The sequence below is a fragment of the Manis pentadactyla genome, chromosome 10 (assembly GCF_030020395.1).
Source record: "Manis pentadactyla isolate mManPen7 chromosome 10, mManPen7.hap1, whole genome shotgun sequence".
In the NCBI taxonomy this organism is placed as follows: Eukaryota; Metazoa; Chordata; class Mammalia; order Pholidota; family Manidae; genus Manis; species Manis pentadactyla.
In genome coordinates, this window is record NC_080028.1 from 120,977,846 (window position 1) to 120,990,249 (window position 12,404).

At 52.3% G+C, this 12,404-nt stretch overlaps 1 protein-coding gene across 1 annotated transcript in view; it reads left to right on the forward strand.

The window, feature by feature from the left end:
- The window catches only part of EMP2 (epithelial membrane protein 2), a 30,461-nt gene extending 18,492 nt beyond the window's left edge, over positions 1-11,969 (forward strand). Inside the window, exons 2-5 of the mRNA XM_036928183.2 lie at positions 2,783-2,915; positions 4,835-4,925; positions 7,253-7,399; positions 8,548-11,969. Coding sequence (XP_036784078.2) covers positions 2,838-2,915; positions 4,835-4,925; positions 7,253-7,399; positions 8,548-8,735 — 504 coding nt within the window. The 5' untranslated portion in view covers positions 2,783-2,837 and the 3' untranslated portion in view covers positions 8,736-11,969. The remainder of the gene's footprint in view (positions 1-2,782; positions 2,916-4,834; positions 4,926-7,252; positions 7,400-8,547) is intronic.
- The last annotated feature ends 435 nt before the right edge of the window (positions 11,970-12,404 follow it).

Below are 12,404 nucleotides of genomic sequence, written 5' to 3' on the forward strand. Positions count from 1 at the left end.
CACCCGGCCCAGGGAGATGTCTGTTTTTTTCTTCAGTATCTCCAGAGAGGGGCTGAAGAGCCCTTCACTGGAACAAACCTGGGTGTGCGAGGGAAGGAATGGGCACCCCTGGGAAGGGGCCGAGCAGACAGCAGAGGCTGGGCTGTAGTAGAGGCCGGACTTACACTCCCCAGGGCACTGAGGGATGCTAATAAGGAAGACATGCCATCAGGGCTTCCCCACCCACCCAGGCCGTGCGAGACGGTTGCTCCAGTACTTTACGCCCTCTGAGACCCTCCGCAGATCAAGGCTGGCACAGCACCGACTGTGTTCATACCCTTCTCCGTAAATCCGATTTAATTTAATTAAAAATTAACAGTAAACGTCCTTTGACTCAGCACCTCTACTTCTAAGACTCTGTCCTTCAGATATACTAAGTGTTCAAGAAGGAAGTGCAAGGATGATCACTGGCAGTGTCGTCGGAGCAGCAACAAGTCTAGAAACGACCCAAGCGGGCATCGTTGGGTAGATTGTGGCAGAGCCCCTGGGCAGCCGTTGTGAGGGGCATTCATCCGCTCTGGGAAAGAACTGTCTCTGAGGGAGGAAGGGGCCATTTTTAATGCCTCTTAAAGGTTCATGGGACCACCTCTGATGGTGAGTGATTTCCTCCAGCGCCTAGGTGAGGTCATGGGCAATGTCCTGGGTCCGCAGGTCACTGACTTAGGTCACTGACGCAGGTCAGTGACTGATGGGTCACTGACTTAGCCGTTTTGTTGTTTCCTGGAGACGTGAATTGCAGACGTCACCACAGGCGAGTACTGAGCAGAGGAACCGACTTCTCCATTCCCTAATTTTCCTGGACGCCTAACAGTTCAAACCAGTCTGTAGCCACCCTTGTGTGCCCCTAGATCTTTCTCTTCCACTGGTCCCAAGACCTTATTTGGCCTCTTGTGAAAACTTACCTTTTGCCTGCAGGAGCTCATTCCTAGTGTCTGGAATTCCAACTGAAATCACTCCCCGTTGTTAAAACAGTGCCTCCCAGACATTAGGCCCTTGGGAACAACCCTCAGGATTTTTGCTAACACTGCAAACCACCTGTCCTTTTATGTATACAGTATTTTCCTTAAAGGCTCACTTGAAGAACTTCAGTACATTTGTTTTACGAGGATACTTTATATCACTACTACAGCTTATAAAAAGAAAACCTTAAAAGCAAATGTAATAAATTTTAGATGACATTGTTAAATTTCTAGCTACACTCTATGGCCTGACCAAACTTTTGCTTTTTTTTTTTGGGTAGTTAAAAGCCTTTCCCCCCCCCCTTTTTAGAAAGTTCTAATTAAATGTCCTTATGCATTGTGTCATTTGAGCTGGACAGTATATAAAGCCATTATCACCCCACATGCAGTTTGTGGCCCTGCCTGATGAGGTTGGCATTTTGGCATTCCAGCTGATATTAAAGGAACATGGCATTCAGTGTGGTACAAGAACCTTTTTTTTTTTTTTTTTTTTTTACAAGCACATCTATTTAGAAGCAGCGGATCTATTTGGAGGCAGTGTATAATGGCAGCTAGGAATGACGCAGGCCTAAACAAAGGGGGATTTGTCCTTTTAAAAAGAATTGGAACACTCTCTGAGCTGGTTCATCGGGTCCTTCCTAGTGATGAGGTGCAGAATCGCAGTGGGATTGCCCAGACGGGGCTCTGTAGCCACACAGCTCCTGGCTCACTGTTAGCAAGTCCCGGGTCTCAAGGAGAGGCCCCTGGGCCTCGGTCAGCCCCGCGAGGGAATCATGAGTCCCATGAGTGAGCACAAGCATGGTCAGAGGGGACAAGTCCTCATTTATTAAGGCCACTGGTGCCGTTTGAGCAGTTCTCCAGGGTCCCTTTCATCAACTCGGTACAATCTGCTTCTTTTGCAAGATCTCTAATTCCACTTTGCAATTGCTTTCTGTTGCTTCCTATTGTATATTATTCAGACTTTCCAGCCGTAGTAAAATATTTTCCCAGAAATCTCAGTGGTTGAACCTCCAAAGACTCATTTCTCAATTTGGACAGTGTGTATCCAAAGTGTGAGGCTTCCCCAGGGAGCAAGCCTGGAGCCCTCACTCCTGCTCTTCAGCCCAGAAATGACGTGAGCCCATGTTGCTCACAGCCCACTGGCCAGAATTAGCCAAAGGCACCAATCTAGCTGCAAGGGATGCTGGGAGATGCCAGTTTCCCGTGGCCAGAGAGAGAAAAATGAAACCGGAGCTGCCTGCCATTTGCATCTTGCATTTGCATCTTGCGGTCAGATGTTCAAAGGAGAGTAGATAACAAGAGGATGGGTGTTTAAGTGGGGATTCATCTTATAAGTTAGGAAATATTTTCCTGTGGCCCTCGCTTCTGCTGTTTCGCAGCATCTCTGTGATAATGAACACCCAGCCAGCACTCTTCCTCGGGTGCTGTGAACTCCCATAGCATTGCCTGGGGCGTGGCGGACTAGGAGCAGCATTTAGCATCCACACAGCTACCCCGGCCCTGCCCCAGTGCCCTCGGCCTGCTGCTTCCAAGCGGGGTGACACCTCCCTGAATTAGGGATTCCAGCTGGTCCCCACCTGTCCTCATCCACGAGGAATAGCTGGGGTCTGGGTGTGACAAGGGGTGGCTTCTCACCCCAGACTTGGTGCAGTAGGAGTTTCCAGGCAGGGGAAGATGGGAAGACACATTTTCCATTTTCTAAGACCCCGTGAAGAGTTGCTGGTTTTATTTTCATTTTGCTTTGTCACTGACCTGTTTGAATTGCTCTCTCCCTCCCTCTTTAGCTCATCTCTCTCCGGGGCTTTAAACGCAACTGCCTGCCCGCCGCACACTGGGAAAATGTTGGTGCTTCTGGTGTTCATTATCGTCTTCCACATCACCTCTGCCACCCTGCTTTTCATTGCCACCATCGACAACGTGAGTCCCCTTTCCTCGTGGCCACCCCAGAAGCCCTGTGTTCCAGCGTCATAAGAGGCAGGACTGAGAACTCCTCGGGGTGATGTGACCTGGGTTGTCCTCCCCACTGGGCACACCTGTTTCCCTAGCACTGGCCAGGGGACTCGGCCTGCGTGTGGGGGTCAGCGCATCCCGCGTGGAGCTGTGGGTGAGCAGCCCGGGTCCCCTCCTCCTGGATTCCTGCCCGGAGGCTGGCGTGACGCTTGGGGTATAGGAGGCCCTTGCAGATGTCTTACTTCATCCCTCTGAGGGCAGGTCTCCACTCAGCACTGTCGTTATTTGGGGTTGGATGGCAAGATGTCCCATGGGGGCCAAAATCCCCCTCGCCCTAGATTCCCCCAGGTACCCTAATTGCAGGCCCAGGGCCATGCCGTCCCCACACCCTCCTCATGCTTACAACCTTCCTGACTCTCTTGTGCTCCCATGAAAGATTTTAACTCTTCCCTTTAGTACCCAGCTTGCAGCCCCGTGGCGGGATGCATCGGATCAATGACCTGTGGGCATAGATCAATACCCCTCCTAGCAGGAAATGAAGCTTTTTACCCAAGGTGCTCTGTGGCCCACACCCTGAGCCAAAGGCCTGGATCCATCCTGATAATTTCAGACCTAGAGACATTTAGACTCAGAAATACTGCTCAGGAAGCCAAAAAAAGTACGCCTTACAAGCAGCCCCGCACTCTGCCCGCCTCAGGGACTCCTGCGGGTCAGTTACCATGACAGTGGCAGGGACCATCACGGCACCTGTCACTGACAGAGTGCCCGCTCTGGCCAGGCCCTGTGCTATGCATCACCCCATTTGATCCTTATGGGGAGTCTCTGGGGTAGGTCTTTTCTGGGCACCGTTTTGTGATGGCGGAACTGGCCTCTGGGCAGTTCAGGCATCGGCTGGAGTTCACATCACAGTGAGTGGCAGAGCCAGAAATGGGGCCAGTCCGGAGACCCCCGGCCCTCGATCTGGTAGGGGGGGCGAGTGACCAGCTTTGGGCTCCTGGATGTTTCTCAGAGAGCTGCCGTAGGTGGCCAGGGCAGGGACCGCACCGATGCTGCAGGTCTTTAAGTCCTCAGAATCTGCCCCAATCCAGTCTGTGGGGTAGGTGGTACAGAGGGTTCTTTCAGAATCTCCTTTTTCTATTTTTGCATCTAGTCCTTTGGGATTCCGAAAAGGTCCCAGACATAACGAAAGGAATAGACAGACATTAGCGGCAGAGAAGCCGTCAGCCATGGCACCCGTTAATTCTGTGGAGCACCCCTGGGCATTTATAATACTGTGACCCTTACCAAGAAGACACAGATGGGCTTTTTCTGCCAATTGGCGGGTCGCATGGTATTTGCTGTGGGTTAGGAATCATGCTCGGCACTGTCGGTGAGCATAGAACAGGAACTCAGCGAACGCTTGCCGACAGCCTGGGTGGCTGGACAGCAGCAGGCAGGCCATCTGGGGGCAGAGAGCAGCAGAAGCACAGAGAGAGAAGTGACAGCATCTGGGCTGAAGGCAGGGAGATTTGTTGTTGGGTCCTTTCATCCGTAACAGGCTCCCCCACTTTTTCTCCTTTTCCAACTCCCCTCTGACATGGCTGCTGTAGTTCGAGTAGGATTTACCACTGTCTGCTCATAGTGCCCAGGCTGAGAGCCTCACCTCTCCTGTGCCCGTGCGGGCCTGGGCCCTCGCTTACCTTTCAGCAGCCCGGCAGCTCGGGCACCACCTGGGAGTCCATTAGAAATGCAGGATCTCTGGTCCCCCACAAGGCCTCTCGAATCAGAATCGGCCTTTCCACCAGATTCCCGGGTGACTCCCGTGAAGGCTGAGAAGTGTGGGTCCCCTGTGCGTTTGCACGATTAACCGACTGCCTTCCCCGTCCCGCGCTTCCATTCCGCTACAGGCCTGGTGGGTTGGAGAAGAGTTATTTGCGGATGTCTGGAGGGTGTGCGTCAACAACACGAATTGTACAGAAATCGACACCACCTTTCAAGGTGGGTATGACGCTGACAGAAGGAACGTTGTGGCTGAGGCTGGACGCGAGCTGCAGGCAGGAGCGTGTGGGAGGAGCCACAGGCTGAGGGTCCCCCCAACCTGGCAATGTGGGCCCCGCCCTTGTCTTCTCTCTTTCTTGGCCAAACAGAGCCTCTGTTCCTCACCCTTCCTCAGCTTCTGCTCTCGTCTGGAATCTTCTCCCTGCTCCTCTTTTATCAAAGCCTCACCTCTAAATAGGCTCAGAGACTGAGATTGACATCCACGTCCCCTCCCACCGCCGGCAGCCTCCTGCTGCAGGAATCCCAGGGCTGGCCTCTGAGCAGCAGGACCTTACCTTGGCCAGGTCATTTGAGTTCGTGGAATCTCAGTCTCAGCTGTGAAATGGAGGTCATGGCAACGCACCTGCCCTGCCTGCCTCTGCATGAGCCGAACTGCACGGAAGGGCTTCCTGATCACAGAAGATCCCACTTAAAAACAGGCTAACTACTCACCTTCCCCGTGGAGTGACTGGTTGGTCATGCTCTCTGTTGCAGAGCTGATGGAGGGGGCACTGTGGGCTCCCAGTGCCTGATAAAATGCAGGATGCCCAATTCAACTTGGTATCGAGATAAACAACGAATTTTAGTATCAGTATCCCAAATACTACATGGAACATACTTACACTAACAAATTTCCATGTGCATTTGGGGACAATACAAACATTCAGTCCACAGCAGGCATGTATTCCCTGTTGGCCCATCACTGGGGTACCTGCTAAAAATGCAGGTTTCCTGGTGCTCACCCCAGAGTGACTGTATCGTGATTTCAGGAAGAGAGGCCCAGGAGTCTGTATGTTTAACAAGATCCCATGTGAATCTCAGATTGGGCAAACTGTAGAAGCACTGCTCTAAGCCAGAGGGTCACAGCCTTGGCCCCCAGTGGTATTCCCTGGTGGGGTCTGCCACCCCCACTCCCCACGCGTGCCTGGTCCCAATGCCAGAGATTCTGATTTAGTTCATTTCAATGTAGCCTGCTGGAGTTGTATTTTTAATGGAACTATAATTTACAAAGAAGAAAAGGCACACTTCTTAAAGGCTCAGTTCAGAGTTTTGACAATTATACACATACCCATGTAACCACCATCCAAAGCCAGATAGCATCCTGACACTCCCAGAAGGACCTTGGGGACCCTTCCAACTCTCTGCCCACCACCCCCTGCCCCGAGGGCAGCCACTTCTGACGGCCACCAGGGTCTCCTGCTTTGTCTGTTCCCCAACCTCACAGAGATGGAGCCGTAAGGTGTGTGTTTGCACATGTGTGCGGCTGGCTTCTTCTCTCACCGCAGGAGCAGGGCAGGTGTTAGATGCTCTCGTGCAGCGGTGCCGGGAGGGGGCTGGGTCATCAGTGTGCAGCCAGAATGAACCAAGATCCCTAGCTCTAGACATTCCATTAGGACTTAAAAATGATGCTTCCCACCTGTCAATTTCAGGCAAGATTGCCCAAGAAAGTCAGGGGAGTTTTGCTCTTCAGTTCTCTGGAACTCTGGGTGCTGTCCCCTCATCCGTCTCAGCTGCATCCCAGGGAATAACATCAGCCCTCGCAGGGCACCCCCTACAGTCCTTTCATGGATTATCCCATTCCCTTTTCCTGCCCGTTGAGGCTGGACCGGTTTACTGTCCCCATTCCACGGGTGAGGAAACTGAGGCCCATGCCGTGGGGCCCAGCTTACAGCTTCAGTCCTGCCTGTGCACCGTGTCCTTCACCCACCACCCGCTCCCTTCTCGGCTGGAGTTCTGTGCTGAGCCCCAACCTCAGGCCCTGCTCTCGGGTTCATCTGAAAAAGGCCTCCCTTCCCTTGTCCCAAGCAGCCATTACAAGGATCATTGTCTTGTGCTTGGGGGCCAGCATGTAGTCCCCCGTCCACTTTCAGAAGGCCACTCAGCCCTGAGAATCCCTCCGGAGCTCTTTCTAGGGCAGACCCCCCAATCCTGACCCATTCCATCCCATCCCAACCTCTTGAAGCAGAATCTGCCAGATTGGAATCAGAGGGTTTGTGCTTTTAAGCATTTGGGGAGCAGCGCCCAGACCAGGGAGATGGCAGGGCAGGTGGCTCTTGCTCCAGGTTCCAGAAAAGGATGCGGGGGATCCCTGGGGCAAGTGCACAAATGGGCGCTGGGGGCGGGGGTGTCACAAGACCCTTGGCTGCCCTCGCGCTCGTACCGTGCAAATGAAAACCCAGCGTACCCTCGCCTCTTGTCACCCCCACTGGAGCTGGCGCCGTCACCAAGCGCCCCGGAGGACCTGGGTGGTCTGTGGCCCTCGTTCAGGTGTTCTGCCCTCCCCACAGATTACTCCACGATGCAGGCGGTCCAGGCCACCATGATCCTGTCCACTACTCTCTGCTGTGTGGCCTTCCTGATCTTCGTGGTCCAGCTCTTCCGCCTCAAGCAGGGGGAGAGATTTGTTTTGACCTCCATCATCCAGCTCATGTCATGTAAGTAATGGCGGGCTTCCCGGAGTAAGCACTCCCTTCCCAGCCACCCACGAGTAGAAGCCAGGGGCCCCAAGCATGGCGGGTGAGGATGTGGAAAGGAGAAGTCGGCTGCTGCGGCATGAGGGACGTTTTATGCCCCGTAGTCTGCATTTAGCAAGGGGGTCGGGGAAGGCATCCCAAGCCGTGAAGGCTGAGCTGGTAGGGTAGGAGCTGGTGTCTAGAATATGCTGTTTCGGCAGAGGGGAGGGGCATAGGTCCCCCAAGGAAAGTTAGGGCAGGGAGCCTCAGCCTGCCACTAACGTCTGTGGATGTTGGTGATTCAGTTAAGGCGCTTTTAGCCACAAATTTAGTTAACCAGACTTCAGCCACAGAGACCTTTACTGTTTTTATATATAGCAAATAGCTTTTTGGTCAGGAAGCTCAGCAGTGTCATCGAGAATCCCCACTCTTTCCATCTCAGTGTCAGTGACAGCCTCCTCATGGCCTCAGGAAGGCTGCTGCAGCTCCAGACATCCATCCTGACCTGGCAGGATCTAAAGCAGTAAGCAAGGGAGAGCCCAGCCACAAAAAAATACTTCCTTCTCCCTCATCTTTCTCTGTTCAGGGAATAATACTTGTCGGTGAAGGATTTTCTCTGGCCAGTACTGGGACACATATGAATCCATAAACTATAACAAGTAAACAGGGACAGGATTGCCAGGGAGGTTTGGCAGACTGTGGCCCACAGGCCAAATCTGGCCCACTGCCTGTTTTTTGTAAATAAAATTTTATTGGAACCCAGCCCCTCCTACGTGTTTATGTATGTGTCCAGCTGCTCTCACACTACAGCGGCCGAGCTGGCGAGGATGCAACAGAGAGGGCAAAGCCTAAAGGGTTTACTGTCTGGCTGACCCCTGGCTTAGCCCAATTACGACTTGGCCCCTGGGCTGGGGATCCAGCTGCCTGGACGGAGTTGGGTTCAGCTAGCAGGAGTGGGAAGGGTAATAATAGTCTGCCACACGACGGGTTGCAATCTTTCCAAAAGACTAAAAGAAATACCAACCATCATAGAAGCTAAAGTTTGTCTTCCACTCCAGCCGCCGTCCCCTCAGGTGCCTGACGCACGGTGTGGTCTGTGACACATCTGTCCCCTGACTTTCTTTCTGTAGGCCTGTGTGTCATGATTGCAGCTTCCATTTATACGGACCGGCGCCAAGACCTCCATGAGAAAAACCAAGAATGGTACCGCCGGGCCTCGGACGGCAGATTCGGCTACTCCTTCATCCTGGCCTGGGTGGCCTTTGCCTTCACCTTCACCAGCGGCCTCATGTATCTGATACTAAGGAAGCGCAAATAGTACACAAGGGCCAGGTTGCATTCGCTGCAATACAGAATCCACATTCAGATAACCGTTTTGTATATAATCTTTTTTTTTTTTTTTTTTTTGTGGTTTTTCTAGCAAACGTTGTTTCCTTTAAAGGCCAAAGAGAAGAGTTTTTGCATTCTTGAGATCAGAGTATAGACTATGAGGCTGGAATTCAGAACTCCCGCCTGTCCGAAAGTCCCACCAAGACGCAGCCAACAATCGGCGATGCTCAAATCCAAAAATGGTCAGCGGGCTGTTTCTCGACCGTGGGGATGGCATGTGATGGGACCAGAGGCTGAGAATGGTGGGTCTCGGGGGCTGTCTTCCCTAGCTTTGGGCCACACCAAGCCCTCTCACCCCAGCTTCTCTTCCCCAGTCTCTCTGGGTGAGTGGGGGTGCAGGGCCCAGGTGAGGGATGAAACCTCCCCAGATGTTTAGCCAAGTTCCATGTGAGGAACAGGCATAGTCCCTGGTGTCATGTCTCTATCCAGACTAGAGCCCCCACCCTTCTGTAATGGGGTATAACTGAGTCCAGAAAGCGGCACCAGACTTTCAGACTATCATCTGTTTGCTTTTGGGAAGTGGGTCTTTAACCTGGAGGTCAGATTTAAGCTCACCTCAAGGCACAGAATCTCAGCTCGCAATCCCTAGCACACCAAATAAAATGCAGTTTATCGGGGTCCTGCCCTAGACCTACGGAGCTGGTCTTAGGGAGGGGGCCTGGGAACCTGCATTTCGGACAGGCCTCTCAGGGATGCTGAGGTGTACCACCATCCTGGGGCCAGATGTAAATGCTCAAGGCCTCATCAGGTTGAGTGGGGAGGTGCAGGCTGAAACCCTGGCCCCCTTCAGCCTTGGAGCCCCCCCTATCTCTTCCACAGCTGCCTACATCTGGACCACCCAACGTCCAGGCCCTGGCCAGGCCTCCTGACAGCCAGACACCCTGGGCATGCAGCCTCCTTCCTCCAAGCCAGAAGGCCTCCCCCTTCTCTTTCCACCCTGCCTTCTAAGCTGGCCAGCCTCTCTCTGCCCATTTCTAGTGCCTCAGAAGACACCTCCACCATTCATTCATTCATTCATTCATTCATCAACATAGATTATGGAATGCTTGTTGCCTGCCAGGCACAGGACATATGTCGAGACATTCTCCTTGTGGGGCTCATAGTCTGATGGAGGAGACGATTAAAAACCAGTGAGGAAAACCGATTACAGGTTGTCATGGAGGCTGCAAAGGGTACAACCAGGGATTCCAAAGAGGGGCCATGGGGCAGAGGGAACCTGCTCTTTGCCTGCCTCCTTTTCTCCTGGAAGCCTTTAGATCAGCTGAAATACGCTCCAGGGCAGAAAGCATTCATTGGGTCGTGTTGTCTCTGTCACACCCAGAGAGCGCTCACTTCCGTGGAGGGTCCCAGGGTCCTGACAGCAGACGAAGCTGTGAGGTGCTTGCAGATCGCCTTGGCCTCAAACTTACGTGGGTGCACGGGCCTGCCGGGGTCTGGGTGAGGCAGCACCCCTCGATTCTGAGGCTGTCCTGAGGAACACGGTTTGCAGAGTTTGTCCTTAGTTGTGAACACTGTGAGGTGTGTGGCATTGCAGGGGACCCCGGAGGTGCTGATGGCGGAAGTGCTTTGCACCCCACTGTTTTCCGTCCTGTGTTTTGCATGCGGCCAGGGAGGTGTGCCCAGGCCTGTGTGGGACCCGCCCACCAGGTCTTGCGCGTGTACTGTTTAAATGCTTCTGCACTTGACTTGCTGAGTGGACTGCTGATTTGCTGTCAGCCCAGTTGTAGAGGACCTGGGGGGTCCTCTGGTTGGGGTAGGTTTCGGGCCCGTGAACAGCTCTTCAGTGCAGCTGGGTCTCCTCTGTGTCTGTGTCTCACCTCTCCTTCACTCATTTTTAACAGAGTATGAGGTTCTTACTCCACCGTGGGTACTGTGTGAGGCTTCGAAAACACACACAAGTGAATCCAGACATTTGCCCTAAGACAGGACCCCTTCCCCACAGAGAGGCCACCAGCATAGTGCAGGGTGACGTGGGACCAGAGATGAGAAACTGTCCCCTCCTGCCTCCATGGAAGCCTGTCACCGGCATGTTATAGGTCGGTGGGTGGGTCACACCCCTGGGGCTTGCAGGCTGCTTCTCCTTGGGCTTCATGAGGAAGGGGGGTCCAGGTTCCCCCACGCTTCTACCCTGGTGGCTTTTCTATAATTTTCTGGTAGCCACAAGGGAAACAAACAAAAACCCATAAACCAGAAATCTGGAAAGGCTAATCCCCAAGCAATGCCTGAATTTCCCTTCCCTAAGAGCTTCGTAGGTGTGTGAGCGTCTGAAATAACTCTGTGGAGTTTCCTGGCCAATCACCACTGCTGTGCGGCGTTCAGGGCCCGCCTCCGTGGTGTCATGGCTTTGTGAAATGTGAGAGATGCCTTTCCTCCCCCTGGGGAAGCGCAAAGAAGTGATGGCAGAGGGAGAAAATATCCAGCCTCACCCGTAGGTAGGATCGGCCCTCACTTGGTGCTTATTGGTTATGCAAGAACAAGAAGCAAATATTAGGACCAAATCTACTACTGGTAACAATGGTATTTGAAGGAATTGTAGGCGCATTTTAGGACTTTTTAAAATAAAGTACTGTCATTCTTTCATTGAGAGGCTGTGGATGGAGAAAGACTAACTCATTTTGTCATTTGCATTAAAATTACTTTGGGTCTCTGTTCAAATTGGGTTTGGAGAATTGATTTGCTCTGAGTGGATGTATATATTCATACCCGAATATGGGAAAATCAGGAGGCGTCCCCCGACTCTCACACTCTCTGCTGGAGGCTGTGTGTGTGTGTGCATCCCTAATCATCAGGCTGAAGTCCTAGGGTGCTCTATTAAGTAGACCCCCCACCCTGCCCCCAAGCCTACATGTACACACCGAACACCGTAGCTGAGGTAGAAACTAGCCTCGTTGTAGATCTGCCTGGGTGGGGAATTACTAAACTTGCTAATAGCTGAGAGTTTACTTAACAATACAGCAAAGGTGGACAGTTTTGTATATTGGACAGTGGTTTGGCGGAAATGCTAAGGATACTCTAAATTTGAATCTTGGTTTGGAAACAAATACGATTTCAGGGTAGTTAGATACTTTCCTACTTAATGTGCCTATAAAATAGTCTATTTTCTATGTTTTGTATAATCTGAAACTGTACATGAGAAATAAAGTCTAAAACCAAATTGGCTGGAGCAAGAGACTAATGTTCCCAATTACTGCCGATGTCAGGGGCAGAGCGCTGCCGTTTTGAGTGACGGGGGTCATTTGTCTTCTCACTGAGAGGATCCTGTGCAGTTTTTAAGGGAGCAGTTGATGCCCAACAGTTTGTCTGCCCAGACCATCTCTCTTGCCCTCTGCCTGGACCATCTCCGTCCCCCTCTGCCTCTTCCGTGGGACTCAGTCTTGGCCAGGCCCCCATGCTTCAAAGGGCTGTGTGCTTGTTTAGTGACCTGCCGCCACCATCTCAAACCTTAGTGATAACTGAACAAACAGACCCACATTTTCAATTTGTGATAGTCCCCACAAATTTTGCATCCAGTCCTTGACTTCTTCAGTTTGTATTTAATAAAGGATTTATTTTTGTGTTTTTACAGGATGGAGGGGTGATGAAAATCAGACTGTCTTTA